The 24,843-nt window shown below is 47.1% G+C and overlaps 1 protein-coding gene across 1 annotated transcript; it reads left to right on the top strand.

Annotated features, from left to right (window-relative positions):
• On the top strand, positions 1 to 23,393 carry PKD2L2 (polycystin 2 like 2, transient receptor potential cation channel). Its single transcript, XM_030572435.1, has 14 exons — positions 1 to 43; positions 4,783 to 4,884; positions 5,810 to 5,943; positions 8,313 to 8,569; positions 9,528 to 9,749; positions 10,383 to 10,611; positions 12,224 to 12,394; positions 14,129 to 14,310; positions 15,060 to 15,180; positions 16,358 to 16,459; positions 17,692 to 17,783; positions 20,173 to 20,242; positions 21,187 to 21,311; positions 23,276 to 23,393. The coding sequence occupies exons 1-14, from the start codon at positions 1 to 3 to the stop codon at positions 23,391 to 23,393; spliced, it is 1,968 nt and encodes a 655-aa protein (XP_030428295.1).
• The last annotated feature ends 1,450 nt before the right edge of the window (positions 23,394 to 24,843 follow it).

The raw sequence follows: 24,843 nt of genomic DNA, 5'->3' as shown, positions 1-24,843 counted from the left end.
ATGGTGACTAAGGATGCTGTGGAGAACTCCAGTCTTGCAGGAAGTACCAAATGTCCTTAAAAGTCCACAGAGAGCCTCACTTCTGTTTTATCTGAAGGATCCACAGCCAAGAAAGTACAGAGCCTTCAGCTTATTTACCTTGGCAGCAACAAGGACAAAAGAGAGTGTCTGTGCTTTGATTTCCAAATGTGGCAGCACATGCTCAGAACAAGACTGTTTTCCAGGCCAGCATGACAGTGACAGCTGAGTGAAGCTCACGACCCCAAACATCATCCAGGACAGAACTACTGCAAGCAGGGAGCAAGTTCTTCCCGTGCTTTAACAGGTGTGTTGTAAACAAGACACGAGAAGTCATTCTTCCGCTTTACTCTGCGCTGGTTAGGCCTCAGCTGGAGTATTGTGTCCAGTTCTGGGCACCGCATTTCAGGAAAGAGGTGGAGAAATTGGAGAGGGTCCAGAGAAGAGCAACAAGAATGATTAAAGGTCTTGAGAACATGACCTATGAAGGACGGCTGAAGGAATTGGGTTTGTTTAGTTTGGAAAAGAGAAGACTGAGAGGGGACATGATAGCAGTTTTCAGGTATCTAAAAGGGTGTCATCAAGAGGAGGGAGAAAACTTGTTCACCTTAGTCTCCAATGATAGAACAAGAAGCAATGGGCTTAAAACTGCAGCAAGGGAGATTTAGGTTGGACATTAGGAAAAAGTTCCTAACTGTCAGGGTAGTTAAACACTGGAATAGATTGCCTAGGGAGGTTGTGGAATCTCCATCGCTGGAGATATTTAATAGTAGGTTAGATAAATGTCTATCGGGGATGGTCTAGACAATATTTGGTCCTGCCATGAGGGCAGGGGACTGGACTCGATGACCTCTCAAGGTCCCTTCCAGTCCTAGAGTCTATGAGTCTGTAAGATCCAGGGGGCTCTGTGCGGGAAGCCACCCTGACAAGGGCTAAAGCCGCATCCTGACACCATTCAGCCCCGTCTCTGCACTGCTGGTTCCCCCATTGCTGCTGCCCGGGTGTGGTCACTGGGCAGCCCTGGCTGGCACGGCTCCCCAGGGCTCCCCTCCAGCCTCCCGCGCTGAGGCGGGACCAAGCAAGCCCGGCCCAGCCCGGGCTTCAAAACCTCCACCCGCCTAGCGCGGAGCTTTACAGCTTGGCCCCGGCTGGGGCGGCGCCGAGTGCCCCCGCGCCGGTTCCCCGCCCTAGTGTGTTGGGATTAGCACCCCACTGCCCCGGCTCAGCCTGAGCTGCCGCGGGGCCGGGGCCCGTTTCAGGCTCGGGCGGGCGCGCAAAGTTCGGCCCGGCCGCGGCGCGAGCCGCGGGGCGGTTCAGAGCCGGGCGGAGCCGCTGGGCCGATTCAAACCCGGGCGGAGCCGAGTCCCCGCCATGGAGCACCCGAGCGGGCCGGTCGGCCTGGAGGCGGCGGAGCCCCGAGCCGAGCGGCGGCTCTCGGGGACCCGCAGAGCGGGCGGTGGGTGAGGGGCGGCGGCGCGGGGAGGCGGCGGGCCCAGCGTCCCGCGGAGCTCAGGTCCCCACCGCCCAACACCCCTCCCCCCAACAGCCCAGGCCCCCCGTGCACCCCCAGCTTGCTGAGCCCCCCCGAAACAGCCCACCCCCACCAAACAGCCCCCTCAAAACAGCCCAGAGCCGCTGTGCACCCCCAGCTAGCCCAACCCACTCCCCCAAACAGCCCAGCCCCCCATGCACCCCCAGCTTGCTGAGCCCCCCGAAACAGCCCATCCCTGTGCACCCCCACCAAACAGCCCCTCAGAACAGCCCAGAGCCCCTGTGCACCCCCAGCTAGCCCAACCCACTCCCCCAAACAGCCCAGCCCCCCATGCACCCCCAGCTTGCTGAGCCCCCCCGAAACAGCCCACCTCCCGTGCACCCCCACCTAGCCCAACCCCCCCCAAACAGCCCCTCAAAACAGCCAGAGCTGCTGTGCACCCCAGCTAGCCCAACCCACTCCCCCAAACAGCCCAGCCCCCGTGCACTCCCAGCTTGCTGAGCCCCCCGAAACAGGCCCATCCCTGTGCACCCCCACCAAACAGCCCCTCAGAACAGCCAGAGCCCCTGTGCACCCCCAGCTAGCCCAACCCACTCCCCCAAACAGCCCAGCCCCCCATGCACCCCCAGCTTGCTGAGCCCCCCCGAAACAGCCCACCTCCCGTGCACCCCCACCTAGCCCAACCCCCACCAAACAGCCCCTCAAAACAGTCCAGAGCTGCTGTGCACCCCCAGCTAGCCCAACCCACTCCCCCAAACAGCCCAGCCCCCTGTGCACCCCCAGCTTGCTGAGCCCCCCAGAAACAGCCCATCCCCCCTGCACCGCCACCAAACAGCCCCTCAAAACAGCCCAGAGCCCCTGTGCACCCCCAGCTAGCCCAACCTACTCCCCCAAACAGCCCAGCCCCCTGTGCACCCCCAGCTTGCTGAGCCCCCCAGAAACAGCCCATCCCCCCTGCACCGCCACCAAACAGCCCCTCAAAACAGCCCAGAGCCCCTGTGCACCCCCAGCTAGCCCAACCCACTCCCCCAAACAGCCCAGCCCCCCGTGCACTCCCAGCTTGCTGAGCCCCCCCGAAACAGCCCATCCCCGTGCACCCCCACCAAACAGCCCCCTCAAAACAGCCCAGAGCCCCTGTGCACCCCCAGCTAGCCCAACCCACTCCCCCAAACAGCCCAGCCCGCCATGCACCCCCAGCTTGCTGAGCCCCCCCGAAACAGCCCATCCCCGTGCACCCCCACCAAACAGCCCCCTCAAAACAGCCCAGAGCTGCTGTGCACCCCCAGCTAGCCCAACCCACTCCCCCAAACAGCCCAGCCCCCCATGCACCCCCAGCTTGCTGAGCCCCCCCGAAACAGCCCACCTCCTGTGCACTCCCACCTAGCCCAACCCCCACCAAACAGCCCCTCAAAACAGCCCAGAGCCCCTGTGCAGCCCCAGCTAGCCCAACCCACTCCCCCAAACAGCCCAGCCCCCCGTGCACCCCCAGCTTGCCCAATCCTGCAAAGAGCCCACCTAAGCCCAAATCCCTGTGCACCCCCAGCTAGCCCAACCCCCCAAACAGCTCCCCCAAACAGCCCTGCCTCCCCACCAAACTAGCCCCCCGAACAGCTGAGCCCCCCCAGCTAGCCCAGCCCCTCCACCAAACCAGCCCAGCCCCCCTATGCACCCCAAGCTAGCCCAATTCCCCTCCCCGACAGCACTGAGCTAGCCCAGCCCAGCCCCAGGCATCCCTAACTAGCCCAGCCCAGCTCCTGTTCACCCATCTAAACCAGCCCATCCCTGCGATGGCTACCATGTCCCTTCACAACCTGTGGGGTCTGACCCTGCACCTCCCATCCTTGTGAGCCCAGCTCAGCCAACCCTGCCCTACTCAGGGCTTGTCTACATCACAAAGTTGCAGCGCTGGTGAGGGAGTTACAGCGCTGCAACTTAGGAGGTGTACACATCTGCAGGGCATCACCAGCGCTGCAACTCCCTGTTTGCAGCGCTGGCCGTACTCCCGTTTTGTCTCGGGTGTAGAGGATCCAGCGCTGGTGATCCAGCGCTGGTAATCAAGTGTAGACACTTACCAGCGCTTTTCTTGACCTCCGTGGAATAAGCAGGTATCCCAGCATACCTGAGGAAGCCTCTGGTAATCAAGCAGGTCTCCTTCCCCGGTTTGCTCTCGCGTTCCCCGAACCCCCGAGCAAGCAGGTCTCCTTCCCTGCGGTTTGCAGGGGGGTTCGGGGAATGCGAGAGCAAACCGCGGCGAAGCTGGTCTCCTTCCCCGGTTTGCTCTCGTGTTCCCGGACCCCCCGTGCAAGCAGGTCTCCTTCCCTGCGGTTTGCAGGGGGGTTCGGGGAACGCGAGAGCAAACCGCGGCGAAGCTGGTCTCCTTCCCCGGTTTGCTCTCGCGTTCCCCGAACCCCCCTTGAAGCCGCCCAACAGCACTGCAGTGTGGCCACATCTAACACCACTTGCAGTGCTGGTTGCTGTAAGTGTGGCCACTCTGCAGCGCTGGCCCTATACAGCTGTACTAATACAGCTGTAACAACCAGCGCTGCAAAATTGTAGATGTAGACATACCCTCAGTCTAGAAAGCATGTCTACCTATCCCCTGCTCAGCTCATCCGGTCCCCTTCAGACCCGACCTTGCCCGTGGCTCCCTCTCCCCCATGCCATTGGCCAGTCCAGGCCTTGCACGGTCCAGCCTAGTTCCCCCAGAGCAAGCCTGTTATTTATTACTGTGTTTGTACAGTGATAACAATGTGATAGGCACTCTCCAGCTAGGTCCCTGACTAAGTTTAGAGGGACTGGGATGCAGCCAAAGCAGTGTCCACCCCCTTCCCATTCCTGCAAGTGCTTTACCCGCCATCCCATTCTTTGAACAATCCCAGAAGCTCTCATGTGGACTTTCTGCTTTGTATGAGCAAGAACTCAACTCTCTACTGCAACGTGATGGTACTAAAATGTCCATAAACAAGCCAATCAGGAATCAGATCCTGAAAAAGCCCCAAGTACTGCACTCAACACTCAAAGCAAGGGAAACTCCCCAATCATGCAGATTCCTCTGATCTGAAAGCCCCTTGTTTCACTGCATATAAGAATTTGAAAACATATTTGGGAAACCTCAGGGGTAAAAGGGGTTTCACTTTACCAATGCTAAAAGGCCTGAGGATTTTCCCTGCATAGTTGGAACCTGGTTTTAATTTTATTTCTGAGACTATGTATGCCCCTCCTCTACTTCCCTGCATTTCTTTTTCATTCTGCTTTTTATTTCACATGGTTAGGTATTGTGAAACCTCGTCTGACCTATAGCAGAGAGCTAGAAATTAAAACTACCCTTCAGGAACTGCTGATCTACATCATTTTCCTTACAGATCTATGTATATGTAAGTCCACCAACGAACTAAATGAATTGTAATGCACTGTTTTCAAATATTTTTTGGTTTACAAAGAGAGCTATGCCTCTTTCAGTGCATAACATTGGGCTAGGAAGGCTGAGCATTACCACTACTTAGGGCCGGTCTACACTATTGTTTAAGTTGATGTAACTTACGTTGCTCATGGGTGTGAAAACCACATCCCCCTGAGCAACGTAAGTTATGTAGATTTAAAGCGCTGTCTATACTGCACTATGCCAGCAGGACACTGACATAGCTTCTGCCTGTCACCAAGGTGGGGTAATTATGCGTATGGAAGAGCGTTCTCCCGTTGGCAAAGCATGTCTTTACCAGACGCACTGCAGTGGCCCAGCGGCACCGATGTAGCGCAGTAGTGTAGACATGCCCTCAATCTCCCACCCTTTGACTTTCAGCCAATGGTGTGGTTTCATTTGCAAGTGCCCCAACAAAACTTTTCTTCCAGAATAACAGTTACTGAAGATGGTACCCCATTGTAAAACTGAAGTACCATAAGAATCTGGACCATAACATAAAATGAATTGAGATGAAAGGCACTAAGAAATTGGAAAACATTATACACCCCTCTGGTGCTTAAACTTATTTCCTTTGATTTAAATACATTCTAAACAATTATCTTTGGCACCTTGTAATGCATGCAGAGCCGCAGTATAGTTACTGTGATAAGGTAAACGGATACCCAAGGTGGCTTATCTGCTTAAAGTATATTAAATGAAAGTGTAGAATTTTCATTTGCTTTTAACAGACCAAAAGTACCCTCATTTCTAGATTGTGTTTCCAGCCTACTACTGTTCCAGTTTGATGTAAGCAGCACAATTGGGATATCACGGTGCTACTGGCAGTTGTCTTCATCCTCAGACCTCATTTTACAATCAATCCCTTTCTTTCTTGCCAGTGACATTTGGCATGGTGAACACAGACATGTATTACTTGAACAAAGTTATGTCAAATCTCTTTCTGGAAACCTCTGTGTCTGAGACAGATAGAACTTCCTTCAAGACCATAGGCAGCATGGTTGATTTCTGGAAGGTAAGCTTCTAATTTTAATTGTTTTGTTGGGAGCTGACTAGGAGGGCAAACGTTTAGTGTTATTGTGCAGCTTCAGAGGTGTTAGCAACAGTGGAACATTTTGTATACAAGACTTATCCAGACCAGAAGAGGCATTGTGGTTCAGAAACCTGTGTAGTGTCTCACCAGTTGGAGAAGGGTTGAATAACACTAAGTTTGCAAAAGATCTGAGTACAAATATAGGCATTTCTGATAGTTTTCAAACAAACACAGTGAGGCATTGATCGACTAACCTAACTATAGGAGGGGATGTTCATCATTGTTCTTTCCTGCTGTCAGTCTCAGGATTGGGTTAATCAGAGGAAAACAGAAAAGGAAATACTCTGATTTTACAGTTGTCTCGATTTTCAGTTACAAAGAAATGACTTTCCTGGGGTGGGTTAGCACAGGACAGGTCCTAGCAGCTCAGCCAAGAGAAACTTTCACCTTGATTACCTGGTTTGCAACTGGGATTCCACTTAGGTTATGTCTACATGGCAAAAATAAATAAATCCCTGAAGCAGCGAGTCTTAGGCTGGAGGCCAGACTCTGAAACCTGGTGAGGCGGCAGCGTCTGAGCGCCAAAGCTGGCCGGCCTGAGCGGGAACTTCTACACTGCTATTTTTAGCCCTATAGCACAAGTCCGAGTCAGTTGACCAGGCTCTGAGACTTGCTGCTGTGGATTTTTCTTCCATGTAGACATATGCAATAAAACACCTGCAGCTGGCCCGTATCAGCTGACTTGCGCTCACAGGTCTTGGGCTGCAAAATTGCAGTGTAGAAATTCGGACTTGGCTGGAGTCCAGGCTGAGCCCAAACGTCTACACTCAATTACATAGCCCACAGCCTGAGCCCTGCAAGCCTGAGTCAGCTGACATGAGGAAGCCATGGGTGTTTTATTGCAGTGTAGACATAACCTTTGAGTGGAGCTTTGGTATAAAGCTGAGTGCAAGATGCTCACACAGATTTTTACCACTAGATGGGGGACTGAGCTCAGTTTGCTATAGTGTCCAGGCAACACTGGAAGACAGACACAAAGATTGTAATTCTAGGACAATTTTTTTCCTACTTTAGATTTAAAAGCAGTGGAATCTGATTATAAAATTAATCTGGGGGACCCATGCCCCACCCTTGTTCACTACAGTTGGATCCGTACAGTTCTGAGCTCCCAACACATGTATTATTGCAAAGTCTCCATCTTTCAAAAGACAGCAAATTGTAATATGCATTCTGGTGCCAAGCTGCATCAATCACATTTTTATTGGTTCTGATTAGCACTCACCCAAGCTGTAACATTCTTTATCAGCAGCCAAGTAGCACTTAGAAAGGGAGGGGGGCGGAATTCTTTCCTGCCTTCAAAAACAAAGTCTGATCCATTTGATCAAAAGTTCTATTGATCAATATAAGCCAGGCGCAAACCCTTAAGTACATATCAGAACTGGTCTTTGGAAAGTCAGATTTGATCCCAAATAACCAAATGGTCATTATAGAACCACATGTAACTGTCACAGTTCAGGGAAACTGCACCCATATTCTCTCTCTGTGGTCCAGCAAGGACACCCACACTAGGCTCCCAGCCAGGGCCAGCTTTATGAAGGGCGAGGCCCGATTTGAATAACTGGCGGTGGTCCAGGGCTTCGGCGGCACTTCGGCAGCGGGGGGTCTGCTCCGGGCCTTCCACAGCACTGAAGGATCCCATCCCCACCACTGCCGAAATGCCAACGAAGCCCTGGAGCGGAACCCGCCCCCCGCCGAGTGAGTTTAAAAAAAAATTTAAATTAAAAAGATGCCTAAGTCACGAGGCCCTCTTGGGCATGGGGCCAGATTCCAGGGAATTGGGGGAAATCGGCTTAAAGCCGGCCCTGCTTCCAGCCATCATCTCTCTTGAGCGGAAACCTGCATCTTTCTCCCTCCTGACTGGGTTTTTTTCCCCAGGTGGCACGGTTCCCTGCCTGCACTGTGATATTCCCAGCAAGACAGTATACCCAGCCATGCCAATGTCTGCACTTTGCTTTCTCTTCAAAGGCCATGAACAACAGGATTGACAGAAGCTGGGCAACATAGGATGGATCACTTGATGATGACTTGTTCTGTTCATTCCCTCTGGGGCACCTGGCATTGGCCACTGTTGGAAGACAGGATACTGGGCTAGATGGACCTTTGGTCTGACCCAGTATGGCCATTCTTATAACCTATCACCTTCTACTGTTCTTAGCTTCTGGAGAACAACTAGGTTTTCTGCCCTAACTTGTAATTTCTAGCCTTTTATCGGAGAGCCCTATAAGGAAGATTGGTATCTTAAAAAGCTAACATTGAAAGTTTCTCTTATCTAATCTCATTGTGTTATATAGTTTGCAGAAGGACCCTTGCTTGATGGTCTGTACTGGGACACGTGGTACAATAACAAGACATTGACCAGCCACAAAAACAGCAGTCATGTTTACTATGAGAACTTACTTTTAGGAGTAGCCCAGATTCGTCAGCTAAAAGTCCGCAACAACACGTGCGCTATCTATCCCTATTTCCGAACATTTCTGAAAGAGTGTTATCGCGAATACCGCTATGTCGCTGAAGATAAATCTGATTTTGGTCTAAAGAATGGGTCTGTGTAAGTACTGTAGTATTCCACTTTGGAATTTCTTACTCTTTACTTTGGATATGGGTTTTTAAGACATGTAGGGTTTTTAAAATCCCATGACTTTCAATGGGAGTTGGACACTTAAATGTTTTTCAGAATTCTACCCATAAAACCTGAAAAATGCTCAGTGCAATTTCCATTGTTGTTGCTTTACTGCACAGATTATCTCAATGATCTAACCTTGTTATTTCTGAGTTGTTACAATTACACCACACACACACACACACACAAATTCTTCACTGATTTACATTGGTGCAGCCCCACCGATTTGGGTGTACACCAGTGTAACAAAGGAATTTGGCACCACAGATGCACAGTTAAAGGGCATGGGGGGAAGACTAGGGACTATGGACCAAATTCAGCACTGGCATAAGATGTATGCAACTCCATTGATTTGACTGGAGAGGCACCAAATTATGGGAGACCTGAATTTGAGCTGACCTCTTCAGGTCTACTACGAATGCCATGCAAACAGAGGTAAAGTAGGCTTTTCAGATCTCCAGAAGAATTCTTCAGCCATTACTACAAATTTTACTTAGGATCATTTAAATCCATTTAAAGAGAATGTAAACTGGATTACTACAATAGCAATAATCTATGTGTAAAAAGGAGATGTTCCATTTGGATATAGAAGGTGTACGCTATTAATTTATCTGCTTTATCATGGGAGAAAGTCAAGCTCATAGTAGATCTGTCTTTGAAGAATGTATTGACTACCCAAATTAAATATATGTAAATCTTCCAAGGCCAAGTCTGTATTCCATCTTTCCTAATGAGGAAAGGATCATTTAAGAGCCTGGATTACAGTCCAAAATACAGTAGTGGTTGAGTGAAGCATAGGAACGGGAAAAGAATTGGATACATTAGAAACCTCTTCCAATCCAATTTCCCCATGAGTTGAACTCTTTTATTTCCTTGTCTCTAACAGATGGACGTATTCCTCTGCATCCTCATTAGCCCCCTGGCACTGGGGAGCCATGGGCCTTTACAGCGGTGGAGGATTTATGTTCACCTTACCTAAATCAAGGAGTGAGAGCATAAGGAAGCTTGCGTTTCTCAGACGCAACGGCTGGCTCACTAGAGGGACAAGAGTCGTATTTATTGACTTCTCAGTGTATAATGCCAACATAAACCTCTTTTGTGTAGTCAGGTTAGTGCTTACATTTACTCCATCTGAAATCGCATTTACTAAGGCATTATGCTTCTTTAAGGGTGAAATAAAAGGCTGTTTACCTCTAGCACACCCTGTTCTGTGTTTCTCACCCAGCAGTTGGTAAGACAGCTAATTCTTAAAACAAGAGCAAATGCTTCAACCCAATCGTGCAGAGGGTTACGCCTAGCTGTATAGCTGATTATTCCTAGGGGACAGGACTTGGCTTTTGCACCATCAGAGCCTTGAGTATTAGTCTTATCAGCTACTGAAGGAAAAAACACAGAATCCTGAACTTAGGGCTTGGCAGAGTGTCTGATCTGCTCAGACACCATTTAATTAAGATCAGTGCAAGCAGATGGAATATTTTAACTGACAGCACCTATTTGGATTGCGTGCCACATGCTTTTCTTGTTTTGTCTTCAGCCTTTTCCATTACACTCCCTCTAAAGATAATGCTCAGTCATCCAGAAAGGAAGAGTTAATGGAAATGGGAGTTGTTAAGCTTGCTATTTTCACACAAGCATTTCCCTCATTGGATCATGTTTTCACTTTAAGTCTTTGTCCTTAAAATTATGCTGTCTTTTCACTGAAACCAGCAACAAATACAATCCTGTCTAATTCACTTCACAGGTTGGTAGTGGAATTCCCAGCCACTGGTGGTGCTCTTCCTTCTTCGCAGTTTTACTCAGTAAAGCTTCTCAGATACGTCACTTATTACGATTATTTCCTTGCCTCTTGTGAAGTCATCTTTTGCCTCTTCATCTTTGCTTTCATCATCCAAGAAATTTTAAAAGTTAAAAAGCTGAAAACGGAATATTTTAAAAGTGCCTGGAACTGGCTGGACATGCTGCTGGTGTCGGTGAGTACTACCCAGTCCTGGCTTCTATCTGCAGGTTTGAGATTTCCATCAGAAACAATAGTTTGGAACAAACGGCTATTGTGAGAAGTGACAGAGATGGCCAAGAAAGAAAGCAGCCCTGATTCGGTTCTTGGTTACAATGGGTCTGTCCAATTTAATACAGTGACAAGGCCATGTTATCCAGTGGGTAGGGCACTGGACGAGGGCTGGGGTCTAATTGCGGGAAAGTCACTTCCCCTCCCTGTTCTCTCTTGTCTATTTCAACTGTAAGCTTTTCAGGACAGGGAGTGTCTCCAAGGGTTTGTACAGGGACCTCTTGATGCTACCATAATGTAAATCAGTGATACTCACCTGCGGCTCTTTAATGCGTCTCCTACGGCTCTTTGCAGCACGATAGTAAACACTGTGATTTAATTATTAACCAATCCAGATGCTTTTACTATATTATTAACCAATTGTAGTTGATAAAACTACAATACTTGGTCAGTCATTTTACTGTGAGAATTTATATTTTATATATATTAATTCATTGTTTCATTTACTATTTGTATAATTATATTTATAATATATTATAAAATAGTAAACGAAACAATGAATTCACACTACTGTGGCTCTTCTGGGTAATGCTGATCACTAATTGGCTCCTGAACCACTGAGATCTGAGTATCACTGATGTAAATGATTAAAAATAAATCCAATAATACAGTTTCATAATGAATTTCTGACCACACTAAACTAGATGTGGTCCGTGGGCTTCTGAAGCCTGATCCAGGTGTCAGTGGGAGTTTTCCCATTAAGTTCACTGGACTTTGAAGAAAGCTCCTGGCAATCTGCCAATGCAGCCCTCAGATGGGAAAGTTTGGACATCCTTAACATACAACCAGAATGTTAGTTTGTTGTGGGACTGAATCCTGAATCTGTGCTCAGGGCCGAACTGGCCCATGGAGTGGGTTTTCATCACCCATAGGACAGGAAACACAAGTCTCTGCTTATGGAATTTCCCTTAAATAGTTCTGTTGAAGAGGTGGTTATGGGGTGTCACATCCCCACCTGACTGACAGGGAATTCAGCTCCTGGAACTCTCAGATCCTATACACTGCTTCCTGGTCCAATCCCAGCCCTCATGGGAACCTGGCTGTGATCGGAATCGGTCTCATATGGCTCCCTGACCCCAGATCCTCTATCAGAAGATGGTCCCTAGCAGACAATTCAAGGGGGACGTAATTTAACACAGCCTATTTACTCATCCCTTATGCAGTTGGGGGACAGTGCTCGGAATCATGCCTGTCTGACCCTACAGAGCCTGGTCCTGTTGGGACATCCAGGGAGGAGCTTTATCAAGATCAAGAAGGGCAGTGCTTAGGAGGAGATGGCACAGAGGTGACACCTCCCCCCTTCAATGGACTCCTTCCCTGAACATGTGAGCTTGACATCACACTTCCCACGCTCCTAACACATTCATGTACTCACTTTTTCACTCAGTGTTCCTGATTATTCTTGCCAAGCTATAGAGAGTTTTAGGCTAATGATCATGCAACTAGGCACAATTAGAGCGCTGAAGATGAGAGGGGATATCTGGACCATAGTCTGACTAGCCTCTGCTTTTATTCAGCTGTCTATCTTTGCCATTGCCTTCAATATGTACCGTACTGTAGAGGTGTCCTTGCTGATGGAAAGCCTGCTCTCTAATGCCTATGTGTATCCAGACTTTTATTTCCTTGCATACTGGCAAACCCGTTACAACAACATGATTGCTATCAATGTCTTCTTTGCCTGGATAAAGGTACCAGTTCTCCATTTTCCTATGTTGTACACCAGAATCGTAGTACTGCTAAGTGTATTGTAAATCTTTGCTCTTACATCTTCAAGGCTGAACTGCAAAGGTAGAGCTAAAAGTGACAATTCTGTTTATAAGATTCCAGAAGAGGAACAGGGTATCTGGCTGTTTAAGGAACCATCCCCAAGGGCCAGCCACATGTCCAATCCTTACATAGCCATAGTCCCTCTAAAGACACATTTCACATTTTGGACACCATGGCTAAAAGCCCGTCTCCTGTACAGAATCATTGGCCTGCTAGACTGAGTGGGGAATAATTGTGCCCAAACAGCATTTTAAAATTCATTTATTCCCCAGACCTAGTTTTAACAAGGCTCTGACCTGGTCTATACTGATGGCACAGCCATGATAGCTGAAACTGTATTTAAAAGCTATTTAACAACAAAGTTCATTTTGTAGAGCAGATAAGGTCTACTACTGGGCACAGTGCTTTAAAAGATAGATATGGACAAACTGGAGAAAGTCCAGAGGAAAGCAAGAAAAATGATAAAAGGTTTAGAAAACCTGACCTATGAGAAAGGTTTAAAAAATTGGACGTTTTGTCTTGAGAAAAAAAGACTGAGGGGGGACCTGTTAACACTTTTCAGATTGAGGGCTGTTACAAAGAGGATGGTGGTCAATTGTTCTCCACCTCCCCTGAAGGTCGGTCAAGCATTAATCAGCTCAATCTGCAACAAGGGAGATTTAGGTTAGATATTAGGAAAAACTTTTGAACTATAAGAGTAGTTAAACTCCGGAATAGGCTCCCAAGGGAGGTTGTGGAATACTCATCACTGGAAGGTTTTAAGAACCAGTTGGACAAATACCTGTCAGGGACAGTCTAAGTTTACTTGGTCCTGCCTCAGCGTGAGGAAGGGAGGATGGACTAGATGACCCCCTGAAGTCCCTTCCAGCCCTGTATTTCTATGATTCTATTATTCTAAAAGTGTCTGGGCCAGATTCTGTGAGGGCCCTGAGTTTGGCTTCCATTTGTACAGACAAAAATTACTCCTGTAATTTTCATTGATCTATATTTCTGGCTCAGGCATTTGTCAAGTGCCCAGCACTGTAGTAGATAGGTGGCTACGAATCGGAAGAGCACAAGCATAAGGGGAGGCATTGGGAGAATAGAAACTGCCTTTAAAAAAAAAAGTTGGCCCCAAGCATTTAAATAAGCCACAGCAGACTCTAATTCCTGTGCCATTAAAGTAAAGAGGGGAAGTTTGTGGCTCTTGGTGCCATTCAGTCTGCCTGGCTGCCAACATCACACAAGAATGCAAATCTGCTTTTGAATTCATGATTTGTCATCTTAGGGGGAGAAACCTCCTTATCAACAGCCCCTCCACATACACACTCGAACATGGATCGACCCTATTCTGGAGGCCTTGAATCATGGCTGTCTTAACAGGGGTCACTATGTGCCACAGACTTGATTACAAGTCTCAGCACCCAGTAGAGGCGCAGTCCCCCTCGGTGAGCTTTACTGAACAAATGTATTTGGCCACCAGCCCACAGAGCAGTCCTTTCCCCACAAACACATTCAATCCAGCTCTAACTGAAGATTCATGCTATTAATATTGATTGGACACCAGACTTAACCCATAAGTAATTGTAAGCAAGCAACACTCCAGTTATTGTATTAAAGAACGTACAATATGTTTTGGTCACCTCCCAGTAATAACTTGATCTGTTCTCTTCCAGATATTTAAGTTCATAAGCTTTAACAAGACGATGACTCAGCTGTCTTCCACTTTATCCCGCTGTGCCAAAGACATCATCGGATTTGCCATCATGTTTTTCATCATATTCTTTGCATATGCACAGTTAGGCTACCTGGTCTTCGGGTCACAAGTTGATGAGTTTTCCACTTTTCAGAACTGCATGTACGCAGTTTTCAGACCTTTGCAGTGCAGACACTCCATTTCTTGGGCACGCAAACAGCCTCCCCTCAGGAGAACTTAAAAATACAGGCCCCCACTTATGCTATTACAGTCATTGTACTCTCTTCAGGTAATACGAGTGCTGCAAAGCTCAGAGCCCTGTAGCCCATCCACAGCCCCTTCCCGATTTCTTCTAGAAAGGCATTCTCAACGATCTTGCTGCTGCAGCAGCAGATCAGGTCAGATTCCAGTTGGCACCTGGAATCAGGTTTACTGCCTCCAGTACCCAATATGCTTCCATATCAACGTTATATGCAGAGTCTTGGCTGAAAAACAGCCCTCATTCCCGACAGCAAGAATAATTTGTGTACAGGCATGTCGATAGGACTGTTGCCTGATCCGCAGCCCCAAATGTACTCAGAATCACACAGAACACATTCCCTGACCTCTAGGCCATGCTCCATTATGCCCTGTGGGTAAAAGAGAGAACCTGCTGAGTGATCACTCTGATTTTACAGGCGGCAGAATCTTGGCAATGAGTTTCCATCCTGCACAGCCTGTACCAGCCATCATTTTTATTGCATGGGCATATGCACAGAGCTAGCCAGTGTTTGGCTTGTGCCTTTCTAAACATTTCTCTTCCAGAAGTTCTTTAATCAGTAATCATACTTCCTACCTTACAAAATAACCCCTTTAAACCTTTAAAAGAAGGTCACACAGTCACAATAGTTCTGTTATTTTTTTCCTCCAAGTTTTACGCAGTTTCGCATAGTGCTGGGTGATTTTAACTTTGCGAGCATAGAGCAAGCCAACCGAATTCTCGGCCCCATTTACTTCATTACCTTCGTGTTCTTTGTGTTCTTTGTACTGCTGGTAAGTAGTGTTTTAATTATGAATAATAATAATATGTTTACACTAAACACAAGTCATACTCAACCTTCTCCTTTCACATAGTGAAGTTTGTACACATCAGACTAGGCCACGTCACTCACATCAGACAGTGATCACTAGGGCTTGCTATCTTTGCTTCAGAGTTAGCCCAGGTTCTTACCCAGGTGTTGTTTTAACCCTCCTCCCAGCTCACCTGAGTTTAATTGTGGTTTCAACCCAGGCTAGCTAGCCCAACTGGGGGCCTGGGTTAAAACTCTGGATCCCAGCTTTCACTTGGGTTGGTAATCCACCCACTTTGCAGTGAGTGGACACAGATTAAATCAATTGGGTGCTGATAGTTCTCCAGTGCCTTTGCACAATTGCCCCTGTTCTTAGAAGGAAAGACAAGTTCTCCCACAATTCATGGAGAAAGAATCACAGAGTGCCTCAGTTTACTGCAGCACAAAGAATCATAGAATGTGCGGTCAAAAGGCTCTCAACACACAGATAGTGCAGCACCAGCGAGGACACAGTAACTCTGGTGTAGCTTTGTAGTGCAGCTACTCGCATGGGCTGAGCTAGAGTGGTCCTCCATCAAAGAACATCACCAAATGCGGGGATAGAGGTAGGAGGATGCAGTCTGTAATTCCATCTAGGGTGTCACACCCTTGGTATGATTCTCCTTTCCTTGATCATCTAGATGCACCTTTGATTGTGTCTGTTATTTACACCAGTGTAAATGTCAGCAGAACTTGACCCTTTTTTCTAACCAGTAATCCTTAATACAAGGACACCAGTGCCCGAATGGGCATAGTTGCCACTCCTAGTTTTCTAGACCCCTGCTGCAGCAGCATTTGAGGCTGAATTCAGGGCATATCCCTGCCATGCTAAGCACAGAAACACTCATGGGTAGGGTGACTAGATGTCCCGATTTTATAGGGATAGTCTCAATTTTTGGGGCTCTCTTATATAGGCTCCTATTACCCCCCACTCCCATCCCGATTTTTCACACTTGCTGTCTAGTCACCCTACTCATGAGCAAGTCAGGGAAAAAGAGAAGCGGAATCAGAATAAGGAAAGAAGGGTGCTAGATAAGAACCTGCATAGATTTGAGTAGATTCAGAGAAGCAGAAATAGAATTTACATAGAGAAAATCTCCAAATGTTTCCTTTCTATGCAGAACATGTTCTTGGCTATTATTAATGACACATATTCAGAAGTGAAAGCTGACTTTGCAGTGGTACCGAGTAAAGAATTTGAGATCAGTGACCTCATTAGACAGGTAAGTACATGCCTCTAAAATGCTCTTGTTTAAAGGGTCACACTCACAATAGAAATATTTTTTCCAAGAAAAAAAAAATCCACAGAACTGATTAAATGCCTACTCTGAAATCAGTTAGTCCATAACTATTTAAGAATACTCTGAATTTGTTTCTGCAGTTTTAACAAATAGATGAAAGTTCACAGGGTACATCTCAGAGACCTTTAATGAGGGCCCGCCTGGAAAACTTAGGAAGAGCAAACAAGCAGAAATTAAAACCTTTAACCCCACCCTCCAGCTTTCAGGCCATCTTTATAAAGCACAAAGGCGCAAGAAGGGGTATAAACCGCTTTCTGCTTAAACTTTTCAGGTCACCTTTAGGCCTGAAATTACCTCCCATTCCCCTCTCAAAAAGGATGCATGTCAAGGAGAATATGCTGAACATTAAACAGTTGTATAGGGATGATCCAGTAGAACAGGTGACCCCAGGAATGGAATACAGCCATCCCGAGATCACTCCTTTATCGGAAAACTCACTATCCACTGGGATAAGGTTTGGGGTCTGCGATTGAGAACTTGGTCCATTGGATGTGCATGAAAGCCCCAATTCTGCCGGGATCCACTTGCATGGAGCTCACTGCAGGACCAGGGCTTCCAGCTGTGTTTGCTTGAGGTATCTGCCTATATGTGCAGAGAGTTAATTACTATGCTCTTGCAACCATTCCACTTTCCTCTGGGGTTTTGTTGGCTTGAGTCATTAATTTCCCTAGAGCCTGATTCCAAAAAGGGGCTGGCTACTCAGCTTTGCTGAGGAATTGGCCCATAACGTGTAAGAACATTTTATACTAGGTTGTTCAGGTCCCACCAAGATGACTTTATAAATCAAAGTCATCTAGTTTTCTCTTTTTCTCTCCAATTATGAACCATTTGAAGATTAAATTGAACATAGCAGAAGAAAGAAGAGTCTAACTGGATTCACTTGTATATTGTCTTAGTGGTTCCCATGAAGCTTTTGAATGTAGAAGGGTAAATTTTCTGAGCTGAATGCAAGGTACTGGGAATGTAATTTTCATTAACACTAATAGGATTCATTTCTAAATTGCCAATGCCTCACGTTGACAGTGTGTCCCTTAAATTCAAGCATTACAAGCTTTTTGTGCCATGCCTTGTGGGAAAGCATTTCTCTCTGTAGAAGGACTGATTTGACATTTAACTCACTTGGTACATTTTCCCTCATTTTAAATTGTGCTCAGAGTTACAATAAAGCCCTTGTGAAACTCCGGCTGAAGAAATCGAAGATGGAGGATTTGTATCCGGCAGGTGGAAGCTTGCAAAGCATGAAAACGTAGGAATCCAGCCCCAGCATTTTTTCTTTAACTTCCAGTAAATTACTTTTAATCCATCTACCTAATTTTCAAATACACTCTAATATCTGGAGAATGGTGCAGGAGGTAGTGAGAGTGAACTCTTTGACCCAGAACCTCAAAGGTATTTGAGCATCTAATTTACATTGATTTCAAGAGCTCCATGTGCTTATTTCCACTCAGTTTCCTGGGTACGACTGCGAATGAGGCAGCAGGAGGGTGGAATGGAGCTCTGAAGGTGCTTTGTAATGCACTTTGGTGATCACAGAACTTAGAGATGGGAGGATCCTGTCCATCCCCCTTAGCATGGGTAAGATGGCTCCCTGGAGTATATTTTCACATGACCTCAGCCCCTAGTCCTAAATCAGCCTTAACAGTCTGGTTTAAAATAATACAAACAATGCCTAGCACTGATATAGTGCTTTTCATTTCGCTCTTGCAAAGAACTTCACAAAAATGAAGTGGGGAAATGTAGATTAAACATTAGATTGAATCCAGGGCCGGCTCCATGCACCAGCTTATCAAGCAGGTGCTGGGGGCGGCAACTCCAGAGAGGGGCGGCACTTTCACGTATTCAGTGGCGTGTCCCTCACTCCCGCTTAGAGCGAAGGACCTCCCAGTGAATTGCCGCAGACCGTGACTTTTTTTTTTTTTTGGCTGCTTGAGGCAGCCAAACCCCTAGAGCTGGCCTTGATTGAATGAGTTAACTAATGAGAATATTAAAAGCTTTGGTTAAATTGCAGTGGTTGCCATTTAAGTAGTAAATATTTTCATCTGTTGAGAACAGGAAAATATTGTGACTTATCTGTACAGAGTCAGTTCTGTGGGGAGAAGAATATTCCCTTTTTACTAGTAACCTCTGCATAAATACTGTAGCAACTATTGCTAACCCATGGTGACGCACCTCCCTTAGGAAGTGCTGAGCCAGACCTTTCAGAAGAGCCCACTGTAGTCTTTGGATGACAAGACATCTAGGGGCAGCTTTAGAACTGTTTCTTTGAAAACACACACAGGGTAATGCATGCTCAGACATGCGTTCATGTTGTGTTTGTGATGATATGCCTTTGATATGAACAGGACTCTGCATTGTCCTTCAGTCATTACAAAATAAACTACAGGTTTTCATCCTGAAGGATCTTAATGCTCGAACATCCTCACTGCCATCCTCACTGAAGGCAAGAGCTCCCAGACTAGTTATGGGGTATTTCCTTTTTTCCTGCTCAATAACAAGGTGAAAGGAGCATCTACTCTCTCTCTCCTGAACGAAGGCTCATTTCTGCCCCGAGAAGGGACAGCTAATATCCATCTCATTGGGGAGCTTTTAAATATTGTCCCTTTCCTGCGAGTTTCTCATTAAAAGGCCTCCTTAGCACAGTAGATGGGTTGGAGCCATATTATTTATGTGGACCCATAGCCAACCAAGTACTAAACACTCCCCACCCACCCATACCCTGATCCCCAAGTCTTGTGGGACAAGGCTATGATGCTGACATAGCTTCATGCTTAGCTAGTCTCAGCCTGTCTCACTTCATGGACCACTGATGATCCTCTGGCCACAGGATGTTGGCTGTCCTTCCCATTTCTACCTGCTAAATTGGACAAAGGGAGCTAAATGCTTGTCATATATTATTCTGCCACACAAGCCACTGTGATGGTTGCCACAGAATGGTCTGTGACTATGGGATCCATGAGATCATAAATGGGAGAGAAGGCATCCACAAGACACTCTCTCTAACAAATGATAAACCACATTATGGGAAAACTTTGACAGCCCATGAGCGAGGTCAGCGGGTCTCAAACTGGAGGTCAGGACCCCAAAATGGGTCATGACCCTGTTTTAATGGGGTCACTAGGGCTAGCTGAGACTTGCTGGTGCCCAAGGCTGACGTTGAAGCCCGAGGGCTTCAGCCCTGGGCAGCTGGGCTCAGGTTGCAGACCCCCCACCTGGGGCTGAAGCCCTGGAGCTTCAGCCTTGGCCTCCATGTCTGGGGCAGTGGGGCTTCGGAGGGCTCAGGCTTCAGTCCTTCCTCCTGGGGTCATGTAGTAATTTTGTTGTCAGATGGGGGGAAAAGGGGGTCACAGTGCAATAAAGTTTGAGAACCCCTGAGCTAGGTGGGGTTTACTGACTTTGTCAGTCAAGTCCTCCTATTGCTACTCTGACTGCCAAATTCCCCCCATTCAATGGCCCGTTCGCTGTTATGAGGACTTACAAAGGTCCATCAGCATGTCTTGTCCATCACTCTCACAAGACAAATAGTCTGAGCCATCAATCCATTTCACAGACTCATCCTTTTTCTTGCTATAGAGATTCCCCCTACACCCTCAAAGACCTACTCTGACATGATTTTCCTTTTTTTGTATGATTGATAGCAAGGGGCATTCTGCCTCCAAAACAGACGATGCTTTGAAGCCTTCCAGAAGATCTAGTGTGGATGAGAAGGTAGACTTTGTTTCTCTTTTTTTCTTACCAAAAGGCATTGACATTATTTTAGATTTTCCTTGCGATGGTCACACAGTGGAGAACACCAGGAGGGTTTCCATTGTATGTGGATATAACATGCTAACATTTTACATCATGGAAGTAGCATTCAAACTCTAATGAGGTGAAATGAGTTTGCTAGTTGTATTCTCTAGCCCTCAGCAAAAGGTCATCCACAGCGCCGCTCTGTTCAGGGGAGGCCAGGAGTCAGAAGAGCAGAGCTGCTGCCAGCTTGAATTAGGTGCCTTTGCAGAGACCCTAGCCTGGGGGTGGATCATTTAACCAAATGTTGAAGCAATACAAGAACTAGAAAGCAAAATGCGATATAAGGGGTCTGATTGGGTCAAAGACCCCATCTGCTTGCAAGCATCAGAGAGAGCAAGTACTTCCATGGGTTTTATTTTGTGCTACAGAAGGAAGCGACGAATTCACAGGGGGCTTGTGAAGTCCATAGTGAGGCAATAGAAGGTCACTGCTTCATTGCAACCTTGCTGCGCCCCCTTGAACTATTTAAGAGTCCATAAAAATGGAGCTTCGACAGCTGCATAGTGGAAACTGCCTTGCCCTGGGAATTCTTTTATTTTCTCTACTCATTCTGTAACATTCCTTCTCCAGGTAAAGCCATTTTGGGGCCTTCCCTAACTCTGAATGAATATTTATACTCTCCCCCTCCCGTAGTTTTGGAAGGAGCAAATGCAGGATTCCCTTTAAAATGAGAAGAGACCTCCAAAAAGCCAGAGAGCATTTTTTCCCCCTACAGCTGCATCTTTCCCCCCAACTGCATGCTTCCTAAAGTACATTGTGTGAGCGAATGTGTAACCTACAGTGTGTGCATAGGAGACAGCTAGCTCTTTATACAATGGGGCTTTTCTTCTGGAAAACATACCCTTTCCTCTGTTCAGCAGGGTTATCTAAAATCACCACAGCTACAGAAGTGGAAGGAGACGCTTCACCAAAAGTATCACTCTGCCGAGAATAAGGAATTGGCCGTGGCTTCTCAGGACCAAGTCTCTCCTCAGGAATTTCAGCAGTATGTCTTTGTCGTAGGTGGACAGAGTAGCTACTGTGTCTGTTCTGAGTGGGTGCAGGAGGTAGCAGGGCTGGCCCATTGCAGATGAGACAGGCAGGCTGTGGGGAGAAATCAGCTTCGCTCATCTCCCACCTATTAATATCATTCAGCTAAGATGCAGCAGCCTATTCTCAACGGGCACCAGTGCCACTTTTTTTTTTTTAACTGGGGTTTCGTATCAAGAAACCTGAGGGACAAGCAACCAGGTCAGCACTGGTTAGAAAGAGAGATTGTGCAAATGCACGCAGGCCTCCTGAGATTGGGTGGAAGGGGCAAGTGGGAAGATGAGCAACTTCTAAATCCTGCCCTTCTTAAGTCTGTGAGGATCAATTGACGTGAATTGTAACTAACAACCAGGACAGGGATAGAACCCACCAGCTTCACTTACATAAGCAGCAGTTTCTAACCACTGAAGTTCCAGGAGAACCACCATTAGCAATAGTACCTGGCTGTGCCAGCAGCTAGATACCCAGCTTTGCATAGGGATTTGTCTACATGGGAAAGTTAATTAGTAGAAGGTAAGGGGTAAATTTAAAAACACTGTAACTATTCCAGAATAGCTCCTGGGGAGGGAATGATTCCAGACTAGCTTATTCTAAAGTAGTTACTCCAGTCAGTTTCCTCAAATCTCTTCCACCAGCAGAAGTTGGTGCAATAAAAGATATTACCTCACCTACCTGGTCTCTCTACAGCCCTAAATTTGACATTCCATCCAGCAAAGAGCTGGACAGTCGTCTCACTGCCAATCACACTCACACAGCTTAGCTACACGAGAAGGTTTTGCTTCTTTAAGCATACCAGCATTGTTAAAGCATCAAACCCTTCTAGTATGCAGGCAGTTATGCTGGTGCATTTAAAGGTGCTTATACTGAGCATGGCTTATTCTGGCTTAGGAATCGAAATCAGCTATATCCACTATAAGACGTCTTTATACTGCTATAACTGCATCCAGAGGTTGGGTTGTACCAGTAAATCAATTAAAAACACACCTCCCCTTATCCAAAACCATTATCCTGGTACAAAATCTGTGTGTAGAGCAGGCCTCCGCTCATTCATTGGAGTCTGAAAATCATGCTGCAGTAAATAAGGACAGCAGTGAGATGGCTGAAGAATTCACCTCACCATGGACCAAGTCCAAAGCCCACTGACGTTAACAAAAAGAATCCCACTGGTATCAGTGCGTGGGGATCTGGCTCACCATTCCTCATTGCCCACGTTTCATGTTTAGTGGTGGTGAACAGCGAGTGATAGGGAATGAGGAACAATTTGGAGAACACTAAATTATTGTGCGTAAGTAGCTGTTTTATACCTACTGTATCGAGAATACGGGGCACAAGAGGTGAATATATACCTCAGTGCAGAGACTGGGCAACACCCTCCCCTCGTCAGCCCTGACACACCAGGGGCTGTGCGGCAAGGAGGTGGCACAGAAGCTTGCTCTCCTGCCGGGGCCCCCATCAAGTGTGGTGGGAAGCAGCACAGGGACCAATATGCAGAGGTAAAGAAAGGGGTCATGGTAGCATTCCCCCAGATTCGCTTGTGAGAGTCACAGTCGCTCCCTGGAGAGGTAAGCTGAGCTTGTAAGCTCTTTGGGGCAGGGAGCATCTTTCCATTCTGCATATATACAGCACCTGGGACAGGTAACTTACTAGGATCATCCGAGTATCTTACACTTAATCACTTCCCTGCCACTGTAATACTGTGGTCTAATCATTGTCTGTGGTCGGCTTGGTGTGGAGGTGACTGCAGGGCCTGTGATATACAGGAGGTCCCGACTGGCCTTGAATGCCACCACATTGGAGCCCTGGCCCATGACTGGGATTACCACAATACAAATAACGAGGATGACTCTTACAAACAGGATTCTAAAAACCAGACAGTGCCCCCTGGGTGCAATTCATCAGTGCATTTTTATTCTGTTCTAGACTTTTTAGATACGCGACGGAACTGGAGAAGCGACTAAACGAGGTTAATGCAAAGCTGAGCAGAATTCTGAAAGGCGTGCCTGATCTGAAAGGGTCTCCAGACAAGAAACAGAGATAGTGAGGTATAAGGGATGGGCCCATTTGTAATCCCAGGTGGGTTTATTTCCGTGCTGACTGAATTTCTGAGTTATCCACAGGAGTGTGTCTCTCCTAAGCTCCTGCATTTCTTAACATTTCTTTTAAGTTGAAACAGAGAAATTCAGTATTTAGCACCCTCCCACCCCCCGTAATTGTGAACCAACGTGTTCACCAGGACTGTGAGTGAAATTCAGCCTCCCCTGTCCCCCAGTCCCACTCCCACACAAACACACCAAAAGCCAGAGCTGTTCTGGCTCTGTGCAGGAATCTCTGATCCCCAAGCTGCAGGCAAGGCATAGGGCTGCAGCAGAACCCAGCCATGGCTGTTCTAGCAACAGGCTGGATCGGGGTGGCTGCCTTTTCCTATCCCCAAAAGACATTTTGAGTCAAAGGATCCATGTAGTTGCAGATCCTACAGTCCCACTCTGGTCTGCAGCCCATTACCTCCCCCCTTGTATGGGGGCTGCCTGGAGCCTGTCTTCATGGGGCAGTGGCTGCAGAGACCTCCCCAGTAGAGCGCCACTACTTACAGAGCACTGATCTGGGACTCAGGGAACCTAGATCCTACTCCTAGCTCTTCCATGAGCCTGCTGGGTGAACTTGGGCAAGTTGCTGCAGTTCTGTACCTCAGTTTTCCCATCTGGGAAATAGAGATAACGATACTGACCTCCTTTGTAAAGCACTTCGACATTTACCGCTGATAACTAGATAAAAGCAGCATGACTTTTCTGTGTTATGGCAGATCCTGCCCATTGATAAGAAACAAGTGTTCCATCCTTAACAGGCCTTCCTTTGGCTCCCACCTCTCACAAATCAGCTTTGTCTTACCTTATACAACAAAATCTGATTCAGCTATAAAGCATGGGAGAACAAGAATTCTTGTTTTCCAGTCCTCCTTCAATTGAGTCAGTAGGGGGAGCTTTCCTCTTCGCTTACCAAATAAAAGCAGCCAGCATTGATTTTAAACAGAGCAGCCTGTCTTGGGAGGTGGATTAGGGATTTGTTGTTGTTGTTGTTATGTGTCCCCACCCCCTATATATTTGATGCTCCTGGGAAGTGCTGGATTGATAGTCCTGGGGACCAAAGGTCTCTGTCCATCCAACAAACACACACCGCACAGGCAGAAGCAGACCAATGCTAGGACTCAGAAGATGCTTCCCCACCCCCTTCTCTTCTCGTTTGTTCCTGATTCCAGCTGCAGAGAGACAAATTGCACAAAACAAATCCTATATTCCAAAGCTTTCCAAGCATGCTGGCAACTGGCTCTTCACAACTAGCTCTGAAAGAACAGACACTAGGGAAGATGGAAGGCCATTCAACTACACTGCCAAACTCTCAAATGTCACGGAAAAATAAAAATCAGCTGATCTGTATGCCTGCAAAACGACTGGCTTATTGGGAGGACAGGATTCTGGCGGGCAGTAAAGCTT

This window comes from Gopherus evgoodei, chromosome 8, assembly GCF_007399415.2.
Source record: "Gopherus evgoodei ecotype Sinaloan lineage chromosome 8, rGopEvg1_v1.p, whole genome shotgun sequence".
Taxonomy (NCBI): domain Eukaryota; kingdom Metazoa; phylum Chordata; order Testudines; family Testudinidae; genus Gopherus; species Gopherus evgoodei.
The sequence above is the reverse complement of the archived record's forward strand: the minus strand, read 5'-3'. Positions and strand labels throughout refer to the sequence as shown.